The sequence below is a fragment of the Palaemon carinicauda genome, chromosome 44 (assembly GCF_036898095.1).
Source record: "Palaemon carinicauda isolate YSFRI2023 chromosome 44, ASM3689809v2, whole genome shotgun sequence".
NCBI classification, from domain to species: domain Eukaryota; kingdom Metazoa; phylum Arthropoda; class Malacostraca; order Decapoda; family Palaemonidae; genus Palaemon; species Palaemon carinicauda.
In genome coordinates, this window is record NC_090768.1 from 36,612,919 (window position 1) to 36,637,888 (window position 24,970).

Below are 24,970 nucleotides of genomic sequence, written 5' to 3' on the forward strand. Positions count from 1 at the left end.
GCCGACGGAAAAGCCCGAAAAACTTGACTGTGAATCTCCATCCCTAAATACAGAATAGTTTGGGATGGGACCAGCTGTGACTTTTCCAAGTTGACTAGGAGTCCCAATTCCTTGGTCAGATCTAGAGTCCAATTGAGATCCTTCAGACAGCGATGACTGGATGAGGCTCTGAGAAGCCAGTCGTCCAAATAAAGGGAGGCTCGGATGTCCGATAAGTGGAGGAATTTTGCCACATTCCTCATAAGCCTCGTAAACACGAGAGGAGCTGTGCTTAGGCCAAAGCACAGGGCCCGAAACTGGTACACCACATCGTCGAAGACGAATCTCAGAAAAGGTTGGGAGTCTGAGTGAATGGGGATGTGGAAGTAGGCGTCCCTTAGGTCTAGAGAGACCATCCAGTCTTCCTTTCTGACCGCTGCTAGGACTGACTTTGTGGTCTCCATGGTAAACTTCGTCTTTGTGACAAAGACATTCAGAGCACTGACGTCTAGCACCGGTCTCCAACCTCCTGTCTTCTTTGATACTAGGAAGAGACGGTTGTAAAACCCCGGTGATTGAAGGTCCGAGACTTTGACCACCGCTCCCTTCTCTAGCAAAAGAGACACTTCCAGTTTCAGGGCTTGTCTCTTTTCTTCCTCTCGGTACCTGGGAGAGAGATCGATGGGGGACGTCGCTAGAGGAGGTCTGCGTACAAAAGGGATTTTGTAACCCTCTCTGAGCAACCTCACAGATTGTTGATCTGCGCCTCTCTTCTCCCAGGCTTGCCAGAAGTTCTTGAGTCTGGCACCTACTGCTGTCTGAAGTTGCGGGCAGTCAGACTCTGCCCTTAGAGGACTTGGATCCTTTCCTCTTCCCTCTCTTCCCTTCGGCACGAGCACCTCCCCTGCTGGAGGCTCTGCCACGAAAGGGCGGGATAAACCTAGACGCTGGAGTGTCTATCCTAGGTCTAGCAGACAAGGCAGGCAAAGGGAGAGCTTTGCGAGCCGAGGACGCAACTAGATCGTGGGTGTCCTTCTGCACTAAAGACAAGGCAATTTCCTTAACCAAGACTTCAGGAAACAGGCACTTAGACAAGGGCGCAAAGAGTAGCTCAGATCTTTGGCATGGCGTCACTCCAGCTGACAGAAAAGAGCACAGAGACTCTCGTTTCTTCAGGACTCCGGACGTGAATGAAGCGGCAAGCTCGTTGGACCCATCACGGACGGCCTTGTCCATGCAGGACATAATGAGTAAGGAAACATCCCTATCGGCAGAAGAGATTTTCCTACTCAGGGCTCCTAAACACCAGTCCAGGTAGTTAAAGACTTCAAACGCCCTAAATATGCCTTTAAGAAGGTGGTCCAGGTCCGAGGGTGACCAACAAATCTTCGAGCGTCCCATGGCAAAGCGGCGGGGAGAGTCTACAAGACTTGAGAAGTCGCCCTGGGCAGAGGCAGGAACTCCCAAGCCGAGAACTTCTCCCGTGGCATACCAGACGCTCGATCTAGACGAGAGTTTAGATGGGGGGAAGGCAAATGCTGTCTTCCCTAAACTCCTCTTGGTCTCTAACCAATCGCCTAACAGCCGTAAAGCTCTCTTGGATGAGCGAGAGAGAACGAGTTTAGTAAAGGCAGGCATGGTAGCAGGAACGCCTAAGACAAACTCTGACGGCGGCGAACGAGGAGCCACAGAAATAAAGTGATCAGGGAACAACTCTTTAAAAACAGCCCTGACTTTTCTAAAGTCCAAGGATGGTTGAACTGCTTTAGGCTCATCTAGTTCTGAAGGCTGATCCTCAGGATGTGGTTCAGCAACGTCCTCATCTGACAGTTCCTCATCCGATAACTGATGAGAAAACGGCAAAGGTGTAGGCAACGTTTGACTCGCAGAGTCCGGTCGCACTGGTGCATACGTGACGGAGCCGGACGCAGCGTCCTGGAACTGCTGAACAGTCTGGGAACTGTCAACAACAACAGGTGCGCGAGGACGCACAGCGTCCACCCGAGACTGTTTAGACCGTCTGGGTTGTGCAGTCAACACCATACCGGGTTGCGGAGGTTGACGCACCGCGTCAAAACAAGTCAACTCTGATGGTTGATGAACGTCCTGAACGTCACCAATCACATCAGTGCGTTGCCTAACGTCAACGTGCGGCTCGAAATCCACACTGGGTCGCATCGGTGGAGGTACCACCCCAACTGGTTGACACGAGAAAGCTACATCAACGTCAACAGAACGCTTGGATGGCTGATGGCCAGTAGGTTCAACGGAAACCTCAGCGTTGTAGTCCTCCATCAAGGACGCAAGCTTGGACTGCATGTCTTGCAGTAACACCCATTTAGGGTCTACGGAAGCAGGTGCGGTAACAGACGGGGTTAGCGAATGAGACGGCACAACTTTGCCTCTCTTAGGCGGCGAGCAGTCATCAGATGACGGCAACGGGTCCGAACTGTCCCAGTGGCTACAACCGGGACGTTGGACTTGTCCTGAAGGGACCGACTTACGCTTTAAAGGTCTGGAGACCTTGGTCCAAGGTTTCTTACGAGAAACACCTTCGGACGACGAGGTAAAAATGGGCTCTCTCGTCTTACGTTGGTAGGGGCGATCTTGGAGAGATACGCCTGATACCATAGAGGGAACGTCTGTTCGCTGATCAAGGCCTCTCGAACCCATGAGTCGTACGACATTGCTTCTCCCCTGGGCTTGGGAGCTTGCAAGAGGTCCCGGACTAGGTGGACGACAGGCACGAACAGACAAACCCTCGAGCGCAACACTGTTCACAACACTTTGCGTAACACTAGGCACTTTGACACTTTCCGCCGTGGCACTTTGGCACTTGAGCTCCTTTACGTCCGCCATGAGTTGATTTCGGTCACTTGCTAAGGCCTCAACTCTCTCCCCCAAGGCATGGATAGCACGCATCATGTCTTGCATAGACGGTTCCTGAGTGCTAGGAGGGGGGTTAGGAACAACCACTACAGGGGAAGGATTAGGTTCAGGGGCATGTGGAGAGGAAAAATCTACCAACCTAGAAGAACTTCTCCTTACCCTATCTCTCTCTAGTCTGCGTGTATATTTATCAAATTCGATAAAATCGAATTCCGAAAGGCCCACGCATTCCTCACACCGATCTTCCAATTGACAGGTTTTACCCCGACAATTGGAACAAACAGTGTGAGGGTCGAGAGAAGCCTTTGGAAGACGCCTATGACAGTCCCTAGCATTACACTTTCTAAACTTGGGAACTTGAGAAGGGTCAGCCATTTTGAATTAGTCAAGGGAAAATTCTAAAAAACGATCTAAGTCATCAACAATTAATCCGATTCAAAAAAGAGTTCAAGGATTTATTTGAAGAAAAACACCTGTACTGCGAAAGCTCAAACCAAATTAAAGTACTTCACCAAATATGATGGGAAAAACTCCAGGTTCAACAGCGAGTTAAGTACGTCTTGTCGACACGTCGACAGAGAAGAAATTGAAGGTTTTGTTTACATCGAGAGTGGTATCTGGCCGACAGTTGGCGCTGGTGGGCACACCCGCAACCTGTATAGCGATCGCTGGCGAGTTTTTATGTATGTGTCTGTCGAGCAACAGAGTTGCAGCTATTATATATTCACCGGCTAAGTTAAATATTTAAAATCTGCGATTTGGGCTACAGAGGTACTGGACGAGGACACAGATGCTGACTTGCACCAGTCTCAAAAGACTTCCCACTTCGACTGGTATACTCTAATGGTAGAAGCTCTCCTCGCTCTTGCAATCGCACTGGCTGCCTCCTTCGAAAAGCCTCGAGTTCTTGAGAGTCTTTCGATAGCCTGAAGGAAGTCAGACGAAGAGCGGGGAGGCTTTGATGGACATTCTTTACGTGGGGCTGACGTAACAGATCTACCCTTAGAGGAAGACTTCTTGGAAAGTCTACCAGCCATTGAAGTACCTCGGTGAACCACTCTCTCGCGGGCCAGAGGGTAGCAACCAACGTCAACCTTGTCCCTTCGTGAGAGGCAAACTTCTGCAGTACCTTGTTGACTATTTTGAATGGAGGGAATGCATATAAGTCCAGAAGAGACCAATCCAGTAGAAACGCGTCTATGTGGATTGCTTCTGTATCTAGGACTGGAGAGCAATAGATTGGTAACCTTTTGGTCAACGAGGAGGCAAAGAGGTCTATGGTGGGTTGACCCCAAGTAGCCCAAAGACTCTTGCCCACGTCCTTGTGGAGGGTCCATTCCGTGGGTATCACCTGACCCCTCCGACTGAGACAGTCTGCCAAGACGTTCAAGTCCCCCTGGATGAATCTCGTCAACACGGAGATGCCTCGATTTCTTGACCATAAGAGAAGGTCCCTTGCGATCTCGAGCAGCGTGAAGGAGTGCCTCCTTGTTTGGAGATGTACGCCAAAGTTGTGGTGTTGTCTGAGTTGACCTCTACCACTTAGTTTCGAAGAAGCTTTCGAATATCATCAAGGCCAAGTGGACTGCTAATAGTTCCTTGTCGTTGATGTGCATGCTCTTCTGACTTGAGGTCCACAGACCCGAGCATTCCCGACCGTCCAGGGTCGCACCCCAACCCAAATCCGACTCGTCTGAGGACAACACGTGGTTTGGGTTCTTGACTGCTAGGGATAGTCCCTCTCTCAGACTGATATTGCTGTCCCACCATTTCAGGCATGCCTTTACTGGTTCGGAGACTGGGAATGATACCGTCTCTAACGTCTTGTCCTAGTTCCAGTGAGAGGCTAGATGGAACCGGAGAGGCAGAAGGTGTAGTCTCCCTAGTGAGACAAACTGCTCCAGGGATGAGAGAGTCCCTACGAGACTGTTCCAACTCCTGACTGAACAAACGTTTTCTTTTCAGCATTAGTTGGACTTCGAGCAGGGCTTGACTGCGAATCTCCATCCCCAAATATAGAATAATCTGGGATGGGATCAGTTGGGACTTTTAGGTTGACCAAAAGTCCTAACTCCCTGGCCAGACTCAACGTCCAATGTATATCCTGCAGACAGCGAAGACTGGACGATGCTCTGAGAAGCCAGTCGTCCAAGTACAGGGAGGCTCGGATCCCCGATAGATGGAGGGATTTTGCCACATTCCTCATGAGCCTCGTAAACACGAGAGGCGCAGGACTGAGGCCAAAGCACAGGGCTCGAAACTGGTACTCCACATTCCTGTAAACAAACCTCAGAAACGGTTGGGAATCCGGGTGTATAGGAATGTGGAAGTATGCCTCCTGAAGGTCGAGAGAGACCATCCAGTCGCCTTCCATAAATGCTGTCAAGACAGCCTGGTAGACTTCATCGTGAAGTTTGTCTTGACAATGAACACATTGAGCGCACTTGCCTCTTACGTACTCCTGCAGTGAACATGGCTGCCAGATCATTGGAGCCATCCCTGAGGGACTTGTTCCTGCAGAGAACGTGGCTGTCAGATCATTGGAGCCATCCCTGAAAGCCTTGTTTATGCATGACATAATTGTACAGCAAAACTTCAAACGCTCGAAAATAGCTCTGAAGTCGACCTGTAAAATCTTGGAGCGTCTCATGGCCAGGGGCCAGGGAGAGTCTATGAGGTTTGAGAAGTCTATCTGGGCAGAGGCAGGAACTCCCAAGCCGAGAACTTCTCTCGTGTCATATCAGACTCTCGCTCTATAAGCCAGCTTATAAGTAGGGAAAGCAAAGGCTGTCTCCCCCAAACTCCTCCTGGTGATAAACCAGTCGCCTAGTAAACGTAAAGCTCTCTTAGAAGAGCGAGAGAGCACTAGCTTATAAAACAACGGCTTCAAGTAGCTAGGCCTAGTGTAAGCTCTGACGTTTAGGCGAACGAGGAGCAGCAGTAACAAAAAGATCCGGACAAAGATCCTTAAAAATCAGCATGATTTATTTAAAGTCCATAGAGGGCTAAGCAGCTTTAGGCTCCTCTCCGTCTGACAGAGTCCTCAAGGGAATATCAGTAGGAGGGGGAACAGCAACTTCTTCATCTGAAGGAACCTTGTCCGACAATAGCCGAGTCTCAAGCAAGGGAGAGACCTACCGTGGTGGCAATGCTTTAAAAGCAGAGTCCACACGCACTGGTGCATTAGTAGTGGACCAGGACGCAACGTCATGTAACTGCTTGACAGTCTGTGAACTGTCAACAACAACAGGTGCGTGAGGACGCACAGCGTCCACTCGAGACTGCTTTGACCGCCTAGTCTGAGCAGTCAAAACAACTCTAGAATGCGGAGGTTGACGCTCAGCGTCAAAACAAGTCAACTCCGATTGTTGGCGAACGTCCTGAACGTCAACAGGAGCATCAGCAAGTGGCCTAACGTCCAAATGTGGCTGAAAATCCACACGAGACCGCATCGAGTGTGGTTCTAAACAACCTGACTGACGTGACTTGGCTACGCCAACGTCAACAGGACGCACAAAGGAACGTTAGGGTGGCTGAAGGCCAGGATCTCGATGAGATAAACGGCTAGGCTCAACGGACTTATCGGCAGAATAGTCTTCCATAAGGGAGGCAAGCTTATTCTGCATGTCTTGCCGTACAACCCATTTAGGATCAACGGGAATGGTTGCGGTAAGAGACGAGGGAAACGTCTGTGACTGCAAAACCTTGCCTACAAAAAGACTCTCGGAGTCTGTGTTACGCTTTTGTTTAGGCGGCGAGCAGTCTTCCGATGACTGCATAGGGTCAGAGCTGTCCTAATAGTTAAAACCAGGACGCTGGACCTGTCCTGAAAGGACTGACTTTCGCTTAAAGGGCCTCGAAACCTTGTTCCACGGTTTCTTATGCGAAAAGCCTTCGGATGACGAGGAGAAAATCGTCTCTCTCGCCTTATGGTAGGGGTGATCTTGGTAAGATACACCTGATACCATAGAGGGAACGTCTGTTCGCTGATCAAAGCCTCTCGAACCCATAAGTCGTACGACATTACTTCTCCCCTGGGCTTGGGAGCTTGCAAGAGGTCCCGGACTAGGCGAACGACAGGCACGAACAGACGAACCCTCGGTCGCAACACTGATAACACTTTGCGCAATATCACTTTATCACTACGATTTTCTGTTTTGCACTTATTTCACTGAAATCGAATTTTTTAACAATTCATCTTAGGTATGAATAAAACTGATTTCTACCTGAAGCACGCAATTCTACCCTCATCAAAAGGTTATAATTGCGAAATCAGCCGTATAATGTAAGCACATTAATACAAGCAAAAAACAGTAAACATATTTTAAGATAAAAAGATCAGTGGCTGGGGAAGAGACTAAACACTAGTTCATTCAAAACTACGTTTTCAATCTCTCACCATACAGTGCCTTGGGACGAGAATAAAAACTAAAAACGTTTTATCCTTTCTCCCCGTACAGAGACTAGGGACGAGAGTAACTCGAGAACAACGTTACTCGCTTGGGACGAGAATAAAGATCGGAACGTTCTCTCTCCTCTCTCTCTCTCCGTCTCTATCTCTCTCTCTCTCTCTCTCTTGATTTCGCACCGAAGAGAAGAGCCCACTTACGTTTCGTCAAAAAACAGGTTATTTGACCAAAGGAAAAAACTGAAAGGTTTTTCAATTAAAAAGTTCCTTTAAAATAGAATTTAAAACATTTAAGCTTTGAAAGAAGAATGAACAAAACGTCAGAATCGATTTACTCTTTCTGCAAAGTGAAACTGTGATACTCTCTCTCTCGTAACGATAGAGCGCAAACTGCGTAGCATAAATAAACTAAACGTTAGTTCATCTTTGAAACAGTACGAAGACTATTCAAAGAAAAATCTTTCATAAAATATCTACTAAAAAATATTCATTTAATAAGTTTTAAATCATTAGCTCTGTAAAAGTTATTTACGATTGAAAGGGCTCAACGTTGTTTAACTTCGGTTTCCAAGTTAGGACCGCCTACTCTCAGGAAAGGTCGCATATAAACAAATCATTAAAATTTATCTTGATGTTTATTATAAATGGAAAGCTAATCGAAGAGGCCTAATAAAGGCGGGTGAGATATAAAAAATATATAGAGGAAAATCTATATTAATTTATAACGTGATAAGATAATTGCTAAAAGCCTAAAACACACTTCCGTACTAAGGGAAGGGTCGGCCATTTAAAAGTCAAAGGAAGTCCAAAAAACAATCCAAAGTCATCAAAAATTAAATCTATCCAAAAACGAGTTCAAGATTTAAGTTGAAGATAAAACACCTGCACTGCGAAAGCTCAAACCAAAATGAAGTACTTCACCAAATATGTTGAGAAAACTCCAGGTTCTACAGCGAGTATTGATACGTCTTGTCGTCAACGTCGACAGAGAAGAATTGAAGGGTTTGTTTACATGCAAGAGTGGTATCTGGCCGGTAGTTGGCGCTGGTGGGCACACCCGCAACCTTCATAGCGATCGCTCGCGAGTTTTTTGAGTATGTTTTCTGTCGAGCCGCTGAGTAGCAGCTATTATATATTCACCGGCTAAGTTAAATATTTAAAAATATCTAACTTCTTATTTTAACTGATCATTACATATCATATCCATTGTACACTCACTACATAATAAATATAACAGAAGCTTATTAAAAAAGATAACTTCCTTTTGCTGATAATGAATGGTAACATGTCATAATGTTGCTATTAGTTATAAGATTATAAAATGAAAGTTTGAAAAGCCACATGAAAAGAAAACGATGCAAACAATCATTATGCCTAAATATTCATCATCTGCATGAAATACTTACCCTTCCGAATACAGCTGCTGTTTCTATATGTAATGAAGTTCCTTGAAGTCTTTTCAAAACTAACTGTGGTTGGTAATGACAGGATGATGTTAGAAGATCCTGCAATTTATCTCGAGATTCTTGCAACAATTCTGACGAAGACTCCTCTTTGATAAGTCTTAAAGCTTCATCAACATAATGAAGAACTAATTCAGTATGATATTTTTCATCCTGAAACAAGAAAAGGGTTCTTACAGTAAGTGCAGGCTGAAATTGTTTCATTCTTACCAGAACACTGTATTATCTATACAGCTTTCAATAGACAAGATACAATAATTTCTAAGCTTTCTGTTCCAGAGGCATGAACCTATAATTTTACAAATGCCTTGCTGGCAAAGAAAAATATCTCTGAATTACAATAAAAAACTAAGAAAGCATAGAAATTAGCATATTAAATCTTACCCACGGGAGGAATTCCCTGCCTCTGGTTTCACCTGCTGGAACTAATAATTTACCAAGTGGCATATGGAAATTAGGTGAAATCTAGGTGTTGTAACAAGGTATTCTAGGTGTTATTTCTAAGTTAAAAGTACTTATAACCTGCTATCATTTTATAAAAAAAGAGATATCTACATTAATAAGCTTCATGGTGAAGAAACCGACATAAGGTCAGGAAAATTGATGCAACATGGATTTTATTTTTGCATTTAATATTTAAGGATGAGCGATGTAAAGACGGAACTGACACAAAGCAGGGCATTACTATATACAATTATAAATGTAAAAAAAAAAATCTACTTAAATCTAACTTTGTTACACCAACAGCCTGTCACAAACAGAAAATCATACTATGTTAAATACCTAATAATAGTCATCAACCCCTCAAAAATCAAGACCAATCATCACCTAATACTTAAGAAAATACTGAACAAATAAAATTAAGACATAGTATTTACGAAACATGTCCGTGTGAAGAATGTTCCATATAGATATCTGCTCAGGGTGAAACTATAAAAAATAAAGAGTGCTTAGCTGGAGAGATGAGAGACTTCTCCTGTAGAAAGTGTTACCTATTGGTTTGATATTTTCTTATACTAGTGAAAGTCATTTAGTTAATGCATTTATAACGCACGATAAATAACCCAGATAAACATCTGCTGAACTACAATATAGCATTCAAATAACAACATCCAGTTGAGAAATCATCAAATTGCAAACCTATTTTACAAATGAAAATACTCTATTCATGTTAAGAATTACAGGCTTTGAAATAAATTCAACTCTAGCCTTACCCAGTCATTTACGCCTTAACGTAAATTGATAATAACTTCATTAAAACAAAAACCATAAGCAGTGATAAAGGAAATCAACATATTCTACTGGTTTAAACAGCCTTTCTCAAATGTGTTTTCTTATCCTCTTAACCTTTTAAGCATCTGATATGTAAACCATTCTGTAAGTCTACAGGAACATTAGAATGGTTACAAATTGACATTCTGCCTTCTGAGAATGGATGATATTGTCACAAATGATATTTCTTTTGGGATATATAAAACAAATCCTCGCTACTCTGAACTTACTTTCAGTTTTTTTGTATCGATAAGATGATGAAGGAAACTCAGTCTTGCTTCAGGGTACTGCTGTAATGACTGCAAAACTCTTGAGGGATTTAAAGTTGCTTGACTTTCAGTGAATATTCTTACACCTTGAGTTGGATTTCGATCCAAAACAAAGTTTGCATAACGCCATATTATGGACGGATCATTTGCACTGTGAATAAACGTCGTTTGTTAGTTCCCTCTTATTTCTACACACTATATCATTATTCTACGAGTAGCAATATCGTAACATGGTTCTATGACAGGAATACAGTATAGTATAGTAATCAAAATTAATACTTTACATATATACATCTGCATTTTAACAAATTAATTTACTTTCTAAAGAAACACAATAGTCTAACATATGTAATGCACTAAAGAGAACATTCAATTTTGAGTCCAGTTTACAGCTAAGATGTAGAAGGCAGTGGAGTACTGTCACCATCTACTTTATACATACTTTAATTCCTTTTTAAAGCTGAAACATTTGAACTATCCTTACCAAATGAGACAATCAACCAAATCCTGGATTCCTTTGAAATGATTATCCTTAATTTCTTCTTTCACAAGGCGAGTGAGTACTTCCAAAGATTTGTCAAGATCACCCAAAACTCTGGAAAATGAGCAAAAATTTTAATTAATTTTGTTTAATTCATACATAATTCTTTCACAGGTGGCATCATGCAGTTAAAGATGTAGACCAAGAGTGATCTGCCACACAGGTCAATTTTAATGGTGGATGAGAAATTTTGGAGTACAGAGAAACAACAATATAACCTTATGAAAATTTGTCTCTGAAAAAAAAAAAAAAACAGGAAAATCTGGCTATAGAAATTGAAGACTAATTAAATTTACCAATACTGTAAATCTGCAAGTGCAAATGTTCATTTGAAAGATTAAGGTTAATGGTAGAGCAGCACCCCTTTACTTCTTTGACTGGTCAGACAATACTACATTGGATCCCTCTCTCTGGTTACAGCTCACTTTTCCTATGTCTACACATACACCGAATCATTACAAACTATTAACTTCATAATAAATAAGTGCACTTCCCTTTTGTGCACAATTAAATTTTGTGAGACCTTATTAGAATAACACGCAACATCCTAATACGGTATACAACACTGAATATAGGAACGTGCAACTATAAGCTAGATACAGTACTAAAAACAGTGCAGTACGCATAGTTTTATCTGTCAACATTATTTGCATTACTGGTTAAAAGTTATATTTATTTACTTTTTATTACAACATTTTTCCTATTTTATGATATAAACTTAAATATAATGGCAAAAGAACTTCAAAAACTAACCTGTGTAGCTTTGCTAGGGCTGAATACTGATTATATTTCTCAAGCCACTCTGAACACTCAGGTAAACTACATAAAATATCTCCAGAATTTAAAAATGTCATCAAGTTTGGAGACTTCTTCTCTGCATACAATTTGATGATAGCAGTGTCTACTTCCTGTAAATAAAGGAAAAACACAAACGTCAGCTGTTTGTATTTAGGATACAATTTTCTTACTTTTACTAACACCTTAACATTCAGTTAGAGCAGAAAAATAGAACAATGAACCGTTTACTAAAATTTTAGATACCAGTAACTGAAATACTGGCAAGTCCCTAAACTGCTTGCTGAAGCCCCTGTATTACCCTGTATTGAGTTCTTTTTTATCATTATTGTTAAGATTTTTTTCATTTCCGATATAAGTACTCTATAGTTACTATTCTTGCCATCAAAATAGTGGTAACCATGATTTTTCTCTTACCAATCTATTACTTATAATTTAGCCTATTTTCTGGTCCTAAGAAAATCTATATACTATTTCTATATCAAAAGAAAAAGACGACGATTGTTTGTGGGTTAAGTGTTTTGCAAAAGAGTTACAAACTTCTTGTGTTCTATTCTTTCATTAACAAGGCTTCTGTTTTCTAAACAGCTGGCCAACTGCATTTCTGCATCAATATCAAATATCTATTCTTTTTACTCTAATATTTACCTCAACTATTTCCACCTTCTTTTGTTGGTGCCTTAAAGATATAAATGTAATAAGCAAAGCGCACCAAGTATCTTCTATACACTGATATAAGCAAAAAACTTAGAAATTTGTGACTTCAGAGTATACAAGTAAATTTGATAAAAATTATGGACCAAGGGCATTTGTACCACTGGACCCAAGTGCTTGGAAAATAAAATCTCGAATACAACTATAGTATACTATGAGGGATAACATAAGACCATACACCTATTCTTGGAACCACTGGACTGCATTATTTTCATCTATAGAATTTGGGATAAATGGCCTGAGGTAAGAATGGAGTTACCACATACAGTACCACTTACGTGGTATACTGTAAATGATACTTAATGGCCTTTGCAGTGTCCCTTTAGCTCCATGAGTATTGGTTTTGCCCTATAATTTTCATCAGTTCCCTTTGGCCCAGTCCTACCAAGCAGTCCAACTTTTTTTTACTTTACATTTTCAATAGTTTAAAAAAAAACTCCTGCTACAGACTTAAAACTGACTTTGTGTTCTCATTTAACTACTTTACAATGTACTGAGCAGTATCCTTTTGCATTTACAGTACTTATCAAGATTATATCACCCAAAGTGTTGAGGTCATCCTGGTCACAGCACTGAGATGATAAATATTGCTTAGGCCCTTTTTTATCTTCTACAGACATACCTAAGGAATTTTTTCTATTCAGCACAAGCTTAAACCTTAGAGCTCCAACCCCTCTCCAAATGATTTGGCCCTCAAGCCCCAGGCTTGTTTTTTTAACAGCTTAAGTTACTCATCTAGGCATCGAAAATGTTATTTTTATTAGTAAAATAAATTTTTGAATATACTTACCCGATAATCATGTAGCTGTCAACTCCGTTGCCCGACAGAATTCTATGGAGGGATACGCCAGCTATCACAATACTAGAAGGGGGTGTACTTACCAGCGCCACCTGTGGCCAGGTACTATAGTACTTCTTGTTGACACCTCCTCAATTTTTCCTCGGTCCACTGGTTCTCTATGGGGAGGAAGGGAGGGTCAATTAAATCATGATTATCGGGTAAGTATATTCAAAAATTTATTTTACTAATAAAAATAACATTTTTCAATATTAAACTTACCCGATAATCATGTAGCTGATTCACACCCAGGGGGGTGGGTGAAAACCAGTGTACAAGATTAAAGGATAGCTAAGTATCCCATATTTCATATAACAGTTATCTCAAATAACAATGAAATAATAAGTACCTGGTAAGGAAGTCGAATTGAACCGTTACTCTGCCTCTTTTTTAAGTTCGTCTTCCTTACTGAGCGCAGCGTTCCTCTTGGAGGCTGAATCAACTCAAAGGTGCTAAAGTATATAGGGCTGCAACCCCTACTAAAGGACCTCTACACAACCTCTAACCCAGGCGCTTCTCAAGAATGAATTGACCACCCGCCAAATCAAAAGGATGCGGAAGGCTTCTTAGCCTACCGTAACAACCATAAAAACAACAATAAAAGCATTCAAGAGAAAGGTTAAAAAAGGTTATGGGATTAAGGGAATGTAGTGGCTGAGCCCTCACCTACTACTGCACTCGCTGCTACGAATGGTCCCAGGGTGTAGCAGTTCTCGTAAAGAGACTGGACATCTTTAAGATAAAATGATGCAAACACTGACTTGCTCCTCCAATAGGTTGCATCCATTATGCTCTGCAGAGAACGGTTTTTATTAAAGGCCATCGAAGTAGCTACGGCTCTTACTTCGTGGGTCCTTACCTTCAGCAACGCAAGGTCTTCCTCCTTTAAGTGAGAATGGGCTTCTCTAATCAGAAGCCTTATATAATACGAAACCCCGTTCTTGGACATGGGCCTCGAAGGTTTCTTGATGGCACACCATAAGGCTTCTGACTGTCCTCGAATAGGTTTAGACCTATTAAGATAATACTTGAGAGCTCTGACAGGGCAAAGAACTCTCTCTAGTTCGTTACCTACCATGTTGGAGAGGCTAGGTATTTCAAACGATCTAGGCCAAGGACGTGAAGGAAGTTCGTTCTTAGCTAAGAATCCGAGCTGAAAAGAACATGTTGCAGATTCGGTCGTGAAACCAATGTTCTTGCTGAAGGCATGAACCTCACTGACTCTCTTAGCTGTTGCAAGGCAGACGAGAAAAAGAGTCTTGAGGGTAAGGTCCTTGAAGGAAGCTGACTGGAGAGGTTTGAACCTAGGTGACATAAGGAACCTTAAGACTACGTCTAGGTTCCAGCCTGGAGTGGATAGACGACGCTCTTTAGAAGTCTCAAAAGACTTAAGGATGTCTTGAAGGTCCTTGTTGGAAGAAAGGTCCAAACCTCTGTGGCGGAGAACTGAAGCCAACATACTCCTGTACCCTTTAATCGTAGGGGCTGAAAGGGATCTCTCATTCCTAAGATGTAATAGGAAGTCAGCTATTTGGGTCACAGAGGTATTGGTAGAGGATACTGCATTGGCTCTACACCAGCTCCGGAAGACTTCCCACTTAGATTGGTAGACTCTACGAGTGGAAACCCTTCTTGCTCTGGCAATCGCGCTGGCTGCCTCCTTCGAAAAGCCTCTAGCTCTAGCGAATCTTTCGACAGTCTGAAGGCAGTCAGCCGAAGAGCGTGGAGGTTTGGGTGCAACCTGTCTACGTGAGGTTGACGTAGAAGGTCCACTCTTAGAGGTAGAGTCCTGGGGACGTCGACTAGCCATTGAAGTACCTCTGTGAACCATTCTCTTGCAGGCCAAAGGGGAGCAACCAGCGTCAGCCGTGTCCCTTCGTGCGAGATGAACTTCTGAAGGACTTTGTTTATTATCTTGAACGGTGGAAATGCGTAAAGGTCGAGATGGGACCAGTTCAGCAGAAAAGCATCCACATGAACTGCTGCAGGGTCTGGAACTGGGGAACAGTACAGCGGAAGTCTCTTGGTCATGGAGGTGGCAAACAGATCTATGGTAGGTTGACCCCACAAGGTCCAAAGTCTGTTGCACACACTCTTGTGGAGGGTCCATTCCGTGGGAATGACCTGATTCCTTCTGCTTAGGCGATCTGCTGAGACGTTCATGTTGCCCTGAATGAACCTCGTGACTAAAGTGAGGTTTTGACTTCTTGACCAAATGAGGAGGTCCCTTGCGATCTCGTATAGGCTCCTCGAATGGGTCCCTCCTTGCTTGGAGATGTAAGCCAAGGCTGTGGTGTTGTCTGAGTTCACCTCCACTACCTTGCCTAGCAGGAGGGACTTGAAGTTCAGCAGGGCTAAATGAACTGCTAGTAGCTCCTTGCAGTTGATGTGGAGCGTTCCCTGTTCCTCGTTCCACGTTCCCGAGCATTCCCGTCCGTTCAAGGTCGCACCCCAGCCCGAGTCCAATGCATCTGAGAAGAGATGAAGATTGGGGGTCTGAATAGCCAACGATAGGCCCTCCCTGAGAAGGAGATTGGTCTTCCACCACAAGAGAGTGGTCTTCATCTCTTTGGTGACTGGGATAGAGACTGCTTCGAGAGTCAAACCCTTGTCCCAATGAGCTGCAAGATGGAAATGAAGAGGGCGGAGGTGGAGTCTCCCTAGCTCGACGAACAGGGCCAGCGATGAAAGGGTCCCTGTGAGACTCATCCACTGTCTCACCGAGCAACTGCTCCTCTTCAGCATGCTCATGATGCAATCTAGGGCTTGGCTTATCCTTGGGGCCGATGGAAAAGCCCGAAAATCCTGACTCCGAATCTCCATTCCCAGGTACACAATGGATTGGGAGGGAATGAGCTGAGACTTTTCTATGTTGACTAACAGACCCAGTTCTCTGATTAAGTCCAAAGTCCAGTTGAGACTCTCCAGACAGCGACGACTCGTGGAGGCTCTCAACAGCCAGTCGTCTAAGTAAAGGGAGGCTCTGATGTCCGATAAGTGGAGGAATTTTGCTATATTCCTCATCAGATGCGTAAACACCATAGGAGCTGTGCTTAGGCCAAAACACAGGGCTTGGAATTGGTAGACAACCTTTCCAAAAACGAATCTCAGGAAAGGTTGGGAGTCTGGATGAATAGGAACGTGAAAGTAGGCATCTTTCAGGTCCAACGAGACCATCCAGTCCTCCTGCCTGACCGCTGCTAGGACCGACTTCGTCGTCTCCATCGTGAACGTCTGCTTGGTGACATACGCATTGAGCGCGCTGACGTCCAGCACCGGTCTCCAACCTCCTGTCTTCTTGGCCACCAGAAAGAGACGGTTGTAGAAGCCCGGGGATTGATGGTCCCGGACTATAACCACTGCCTTCTTCTGTACAAGGAGCGACACCTCCTGGTGCAACGCTAGCCTCTTGTCCTCTTCTTTGTAGTTGGGAGAGAGGTTGATGGGAGATGTGGTCAGAGGGGGTTTGCGGCAGAATGGTATCCTGTAACCCTCCCTCAGCCAACTGACAGACTGGGCGTCTGCACCTCTCTTTTCCCAGGCTTGCCAGAAGAACTTGAGTCTGGCTCCTACTGCTGTCTGGAGATGCGGAGAGTCAGTTTTTTCCTTTAGAAGCCTTGGAACTTTTCCTAGACTTGCTCCTGGAAGAGTCTGGACGGGAGCTTCCTCGGCTGGGGGCTCTACCACGAAAGGGCGGTATGAACCTCGTAGCAGGAGTATCAGCCACTGGGGTGCGATAAGTCCTGGGGACTGAGGTAGCAACCTTAGTCTTACGAGCCGATGAGGCCACAAGATCATGTGTGTCCTTTTGTATCAGGGCAGCAGACAAGTCCTTAACAAGCTCTTCGGGGAAGAGGAACTTCGAGAGCAGAGCGAAAAGGAGTTGAGACCTTTGACAAGGTGTGATGCTGGAGGAAAGGAAGGTACATAGCTGTTCCCTTTTCTTAAGAACCCCTGACACAAACATCGAAGCAAGCTCGCCAGATCCATCTCTAATGGCCTTATCCATGCAGGACATTAATAGCATGGCAGAATCCTTGTCCGCAGGGGAGGTCTTCTTGCTGAGGGCCCCCAGGCACCAGTCTAGGAAGTTGAACATCTCAAATGCTCTAAAAACACCCTTCAGGAAGTGATCAAGGTCTGAGAAGGTCCAGCAAACCTTAGAGCGCCTCATTGCTGTTCTACGAGGCGAGTCTACCAGACTTGAGAAGTCAGCCTGGGCAGAGGCAGGTACTCCCAAGCCTGGTTCCTCTCCTGTGGCATACCAAACGCCCGCTTTAGAAGTGAGCTTAGTCGGAGGAAACATGAACGAAGTCTTTCCAAGGTGTTGCTTAGTCTGCAACCACTCCCCTAAGATCCTTAACGCTCTCTTAGAGGACCTTGCTAGGACTAGCTTAGTATAAGTAGACTTAGCTGGCTGCATGCCCAGCGAAAACTCAGATGGCGGAGAGCGGGGGATAGCAGAGACAAAGTGGTCTGGGTATACCTCCCTAAACAGAGCCAAGACCTTACGAAAGTCAATAGAAGGTGGAGAAGACTTGGATTCATCCACGTCTGATGAGGGATCCAGGTGTGCCGCCTCATCATCAGACGCCTCATCACCAGAGTGTAGCGAAGAGATCGGTAAGGTATGCTGAACAGCAGAGTCAGCACGAGCTGGAACAACAATATTTGTGGTTTCCTCTTCAAGACTCTGTTGAGGGAACACCTGAGGCTCAGACTGCAAAGGCTGATCAAAAGAAGTAGCAGAAGGTAGGCGCATGGGTGGAGGAGGCTGACTCCTAGCATGAGTGTCTGAACTCAAGGGTTGCGCTTGCTGAGTGGTTGGCGGATGCGCAGTAGCAAGTTCCTGAGGAACGAGTTGAGGTTCCTGAGGTGTGAGCTGTGAGCGATGAGGTAGTGGCTGCGCAGAACACAGTAATTGTCTCGCGAGTTGAGGTTCCTGAGGCGCAAGGCTAAGGTGTTGTGCTTGCCTTGAGGAGGGTTGAGCTCGCTGCAGCGAGAGCTGAGGAGACTGACTCATGGATGGGAGAGGTTGTTGTACCTCAAGAGAGTGTAGCCTCACTGGTGGAACTGCAAGTGGAAGCGGAGGAAGTAAGGTATAAGCTTCCTGTTCCCATTGCTGAGGTTGCCTTAAGGAAGGCGGAGGGAGCTGCACACCACTGGAAACAGTAAACTCAGAACGTGGTAAGGTATCCTGAGGAGCCTCAACATCGTACGCCTGGCAGGCAGTACTGCGGTCAGGCGGAGCGATCGCAGGAGGAGGTGTAACCTTCTCAGCCTGACACTCACGCATCAAGACCGCAAGTTGTGACTGCATGGACTGCAGTAGAGTCAACTTGGGGTCGGCAGACACTAAGGTCTGCTGAGGTAAAGCCTTAACAGCAGAGATCTGTTGTGGCAGAACCTTACTCCTCTTAGGCGGAGTGCATTCAACTGATGACTGCGGCGAGTCAGAGCTGATCCAATGACTGCAGCCCGGTTGAGTTCTTGAGGTCTGGACTCTGCGTTTGAGTGGTCTTGAGACCTGAGTCCAGCGTTTCTTCCCTGACAATTGATCAGCAGACGAGTAAAAGACGGGCTCAATCGTCTGCAGGTGGGAGTGACGGTCTCTGGAAGACACGCCCGCAACCACCGAGGATACTTCTGTGCGCCGATCAAGGCCTGCCGAACCCTTTTGCCCTTCGACATTGCTTCTCCCCTGGGCTTGGGAGCTTGCAAGAGGTCCCGGACTGGGAGGACGACTGGCACGCACAGAAGTATCCTCACGCACCACACTGACACTGACACTAGCACTTGGCACTGCACTGACACTAGCACTCGTCACAGCACTGGCACTAATTCCACCCACTGCACTCTTGACCTTAAGTTCCTTGACTTCGGCCATAAGAGACTTATGATCACTAACCACTGACTCTACTTTGTCACCTAAGGCCTGAATGGCACGCAAAACAACAGACATATCAGGCTGAGGGCAAATAGTAGGTTCGGGGGTAGCCACTACAGGGGTAGGAAAAGGTAGGGGATCATGAGGTGAGGAAAAAAGTGAAGAGTGAGAAGAACTCCTCCTAACTCTCTCTCTCTCTAACTTGGTTGAATACTTAAGAAGACGGACAAATTCAAGTTCCGAAAGTCCGGCGCATTCCTCACATCGATCTTCTAACTGACAGGGTCTTTCCCTACAGTCAGAACAAGCGGTGTGAGGATCTACCGAGGCCTTCGGAATACGCCTATTACAAGACCTACATCGTCTATGGGTGGGGGCTTGTGAAATGTCAGACATCTTGAATCAAAAGAGTTAGCCAAGTGGGGTTTCAAAATCAAGCAAAAGATCGTTAACCGTTTAATCAGGACTAAATAATAGCTATCTAAGCTAATATAGAAGTTTTCCAGTAAAGCGACAGCCGAAATCTGAGAGAATACTTCACCAAAAGCCGTGAAAATACTCGAAGATCATAAGCGTATCCCAGAACGTCTTGCCGGAAGCACGACAGAGGAAAAATTGAGGAGGTGTCAACAAGAAGTACTATAGTACCTGGCCACAGGTGGCGCTGGTAAGTACACCCCCTTCTAGTATTGTGATAGCTGGCGTATCCCTCCATAGAATTCTGTCGGGCAACGGAGTTGACAGCTACATGATTATCGGGTAAGTTTAATATTGAAAACTATACAATATAGGACTCTCCAAAAACATTTATTGTACAGCTGATTAAATTTCCTTTCCATTTATATATAATTTTACATGTTTTGTAATATTTTCTTATACATAAATAATAAAAGAAAGATACAAAACTGTTAATTATTGGACATAAATTGGTGCCAAAGGGAGCAGTTTTTATCCAACATGAATTATGTCTTATGGCACTCAAAGGGATAAGACTAGTAACTTTTTCGTTAATTTCACTATATCCAATATACTGTACTCTAAACCTTCATGCAGAGAATTTACTCACCTATCCCTGTGATGGAGTGGAGTAGCAGTTGTAGAGTACAAAAGTTTTCCACATTCTACAAATACAGTAATCAATACGGAACGTTTAACAAGCTAAATGTCCACGACTAGTGGTTTCGATAACAGCGTACTACCTACAGTATGCCTAGCATGACACAGCTATAATTTTCCATCTATTCACTATAATCTCTTTACTCAACTCATTAACTTCATCTTTCTTAAGTTTAAGTTCTCCGTAGGAGAAATCCTTCAGGTAAACCACACAGGTTACAAAATTTGACTATGTCATCTTCTTAAACTACTTAATAATAACAAATTTAACTTGTCACCAAATAGGAACTTTACCTCAACAATAAGAGTATGATACCTAACTCATCCCTAGACATTACATGTCGTCCGGATATGCATAGCATTTAGCAGGAACCATGATTCATTGAAAGCTTCATTATTAAAGCTATTTTACAATTTTTATTTTTCTCAGTATTTCATCGGAAAAAAATCAAAATTTAGTTAAAATTAATAAAGATGAAGACATCTTTTCTCACCAAGACTTTGATAAAATCTTAAGGGAGGAAGAAAATGCCCTTCATTCTCCTATTAAGGTGCAATATGTCATATAAAAAAAAATGACACACAGACGTAGCAATTCTGAGCTGATGTCATGTAAAGCCCCCGGTTCTAAGATGATGCACACTCCTCCGTTTTGAGATGTCTCAATATATACAGTACAAAATATTAAAACCAATAAAACTTTCACTCTAAATGAAATACCAGTAACGAATACTTTGCAAGTCATTGGATTGTAGTATTTTACTCTTCAAAAATTAACTACCAATGTATTACTATTTTAAAGGGTGTAATTTTAAAATACAATATACTGTAATAAAGTATGTCACTCAAATAGTAAATTCAAGTTGTAGGAGGTGGTAATACACTATAATTTTAATCTTATTGGAGGGATATGATTCTAAATATAGGATACATAGACACATTCCCAATAGAACCTAAAACTATAATTAGGTAGGTTGAGTTGTAGCTCACCTCATCATCCTTAGCATTGAGTATAATCATGTCAACACAACTGGTTTGCAACTATTGCTGGCATCACAGTATCTTAACAAGAACTTTGAACACTGATGAAAGAGTAATCCTTACCATTCTGTATGTGACAGGCTCCCCAGAATTTCTCATTTGAATTAAGAAATTAAGCAAAAATTCCTTCGCCTCTTCAATTTTTGTTTGGTCCCCATGCATAGCTTGAGAGATATCAGCAATTTGATGGAGTGGAGGTTGAGCACGCATAAAAGACACATTGGAAGGTAAAAGACCCGGATATAAGCTGATTATCTGGAAAAAGAATTACGGCCATCTACATTGTAATGTTATACAAAATTTTATAAAGAATTCTCGTAAAACATTTAAATTTATTGTAAATAAGTTTTACTATAATAGAAGAAAACTCTTTACCTCTCTAACATCAATGCAACCCCTGAGAAAGAAGTCCTTGGCTTGATCATACACTCCATGAGAGAGCTTTATAAAGCCAGCTTGTTGCATTAATGTCAGGCAGAGTTGGTGATACTGCTCCTGGCTCATACCAACTGCTCCACTATGCTCAGCTAACTCAACTGCCTCCTCAACCCTCTCACTGTCCATTAAAGTCTGTAAAAAAAATTAAATGATAAAAAAATATTTCATAGATAGAAATTTATTTCTTTGTAAATGCCTTTACTAACCTTTTAAAGAGAACATAGACCACAAGACACTCTCACTGTACAATTGGTTCAAGTTCTTAGAAGATATAAACTTTAAAATTACATAATGAAAGAAAAATTGGAAATAAAAATATAAATTAAAAGCATTGAAAATGGACAAACAGATAATTATTGTACTCTTAATTTCCTACCAATACTGTATTTTCAATGGAATTCCTTATGTGTTCACGTAGGAATATGTAAAAAGATTGTATGAGCAGTCAGAGGGGATCAAGACACAGTATAGTTTGGGTAACAAACAATAAATAATTTACAGATTGATCATACAGTGAGCACTAAAAGTTGTCTGAGATGCAGCAAAGTTCACCGACTTACCTTAACAATTCTATTTCCAACAATTTATTTAAAGCTGCATACAATGAGCTTAGAAACAAAATAATGCCAATGAACTGTACAACTTACTCTAGCTAAACCTTGCCTCTATTCAAATATTAAGAATTTAACAGAGTGGTAGGGTGAAACTATCTTTTATAACAAGCTAACCAGAGGTAGGGGGTACTTTTTGAATTGGCACAAATTTCTCATATTTTCCAGACACTAACCTATGAGAGTACATATAAAAAGCTTCACCATTTCTCATAAGATATCCATTTTATGCTCCCAATGCAATGGGTTCATTAATCTGATGCTATAAGACCCCTGTCTTTTTATTATTATTATTATTATTATTATTATTATTATTATTATTATTATTACTAGCCAAGCTACAACCCAAATGGGAAAAGCAAGATGCTATAAGCCCAAGGGCTCCAATAGGGAAAAATAGCCCAGTGAGGAAAGGAAATAAGGAAATAAATAAATGATGAGAATAAATTAACAATAAATCATTCTAAAAACAGTAACAACGTCAAAACAGATATGTCCTATATAAACTATTAACAACGTCAAAAACAGATATGTCATATATAAACTATAAAAAGACTCATGTCAGCCTGGTCAACATAAAAACATTTGATCCAACTTTGAACTTTTGAAGTTCTACTGGTTCAACTACCCGATTAGGAAGATCATTCCACAACTTGGTAACAGCTGGAATAAAACTTCTAGAATACTGTGTAGTATTGAGCCTCATGATGGAGAAGGCCTGGCTATTAGAATTAACTGCCTGCCTAGTATTACGAACAGGATAGAATTGTCCAGGGAGATCTGAATGTAAAGGATGGTCAGAGTTATGAAAAATCTTATGCAACATGCATGATGAACTAATTGAACGACGGTGCCAAAGATTAATATCTAGATCAGGAATAAGAAATTTAATAGACCGTAAGTTTCTGTCCAACAAATTAAGATGAGAATCAGCAGCTGAACACCAGACAGGAAAACAATACTCAAAACAAGGTAAAATGAAAGAATTAAAACACTTCTTCAGAATAGATTGATCACCGAAAATCTCATAAGACTCTCAATAAGCCAATTTTTTGTGCAATTGAAGAAGACAAAGACCTAGTGTGTTTCTCAAAAGTAAATTTGCTGTCGAGAATCACACCTAAAATTTTAAAAGAGTCATACAAATTTAAAGAAAAATTATCAATACTGATATCCGGATGTTGAGGAGCCACCGTCCTTGACCTACTTACAATCATACTTTGAGTTTTATTAGGATTCAACTTCATACCCCATAATTTGCACCATGCACTAATTTTAGCTAAATCTCTATTAAGGGATTCACCAACCCCAGATCTACATTCAGGGGATGGAATTGATGCAAAGAGAGTAGCATCATCTGCATATGCAACAAGCTTTATATCTAGGCCAAACCACATGTCATGTGTATATAGTATGAAAAGTAATGGGCCAAGAACACTACCCTGTGGAACACTGGATATCACATTCCTATACTCACTATGGTGCCCATCAACAACAACTCTTTGAGATCTATTACTTAAAAAATCAATAATAATGCTAAGAAACGACCCACCCACTCCCAACTGTTTCAGTTTGAAAACAAGGGCCTCATGATTAACACGGTCAAAGGCAGCACTAAAATCAAGGCCAATCATACGAACTTCCTGACCACAATCAAGGGATTTCTGTACAGCATTGGAGATTGTAAGAAGGGCATCACATGCTCCAAGGCCTTTACAAAATCCAAATTGCAAACTAGGGAATAGATGATTACCTTCAGCAAACCTATTAAGACGTTTTGCCAGAAGACGTTCAAAAACTTTAGATAATATGGGAGTTATGGAAATTGGGCGGTAATCAGTGGGACTTGAGCTACCACAAACACATTTACATAGAGGAGCAACATTACCAATTCTCCAACAAGTGCTAAAAGCTCCTCTTCTTGCTAACTTGCGCAAAATAACTGATAACTTTGGAGGTAAGAAATCTGCAGTCTTTATTAAAAACAAAGGAAAAATGCCATTTGGGTCTACACCTCCATAAGCATCAAGGTCCATCAACAGAGCTTTAATCTCACGAGATCAAAAAGCTAAACTAGTTAGTTTAGCCTCAGGAAAACAGGAATGAGGAAGTTCAAGTTTTTCATTACTCTGTTTACTGTCAAAAACATCAGCCAACAAGGTTGCCTTTTCCTTTGGACAGTGAGTGACTGAGCCATCTGGTTTAAGTAAAGGAGGAACTGTTGCATCTACACCAAAGAGTGCAGATTTAAGGGTAGACCACCATTTATGTTCCTGAGTTGTACCAGAAAGGGTTTCTTTTATGGTTAAATTGTACTCCTTTTCAGTTGAGGCATAAACTCTCTGGACAAAAGCTCGAAGCTGAGTATAGTTGTTCCAGGTCAAATCTGATCTGTTACCCTTCCAAAGATGATAGGCCTCCTGCTTCTCCAAATAAGCACGTCTACAATCATCATTGAACCACGGTTTGTCCTTCACTCGGTACCTTAGCACACGAGAAGGGTACGCCTATCAATTATGTTGACTAGATTCTCATTCAAAGGGACAACAGGATCTACACTACTATATAATTGTGACCAATTCAAGCACAAAAACTCATGCAAAATCCCATTCAGTCTGCTTGGGATCTCATATAAATTTTACAAGAGCATGATATATCAGGGACAGGCTGCTCAGTCTTCACTACTAATGAAATCAAGGCATGATCAGA

The 24,970-nt window shown here is 42.6% G+C and overlaps 1 protein-coding gene across 1 annotated transcript in view; it reads right to left on the bottom strand.

Annotated features, from left to right (window-relative positions):
• The window catches only part of LOC137634234 (transforming growth factor-beta receptor-associated protein 1-like), a 76,793-nt gene that overhangs the window by 19,290 nt on the left and 32,533 nt on the right, over window positions 1-24,970 (bottom strand). The window contains exons 8-13 of the mRNA XM_068366510.1: window positions 21,588-21,782; window positions 21,276-21,467; window positions 11,575-11,729; window positions 10,765-10,875; window positions 10,242-10,431; window positions 8,683-8,892 (exon numbers count right to left, since the gene is read on the bottom strand). Of these exons, the coding sequence (XP_068222611.1) occupies window positions 8,683-8,892; window positions 10,242-10,431; window positions 10,765-10,875; window positions 11,575-11,729; window positions 21,276-21,467; window positions 21,588-21,782 (1,053 nt within the window). The remainder of the gene's footprint in view (window positions 1-8,682; window positions 8,893-10,241; window positions 10,432-10,764; window positions 10,876-11,574; window positions 11,730-21,275; window positions 21,468-21,587; window positions 21,783-24,970) is intronic.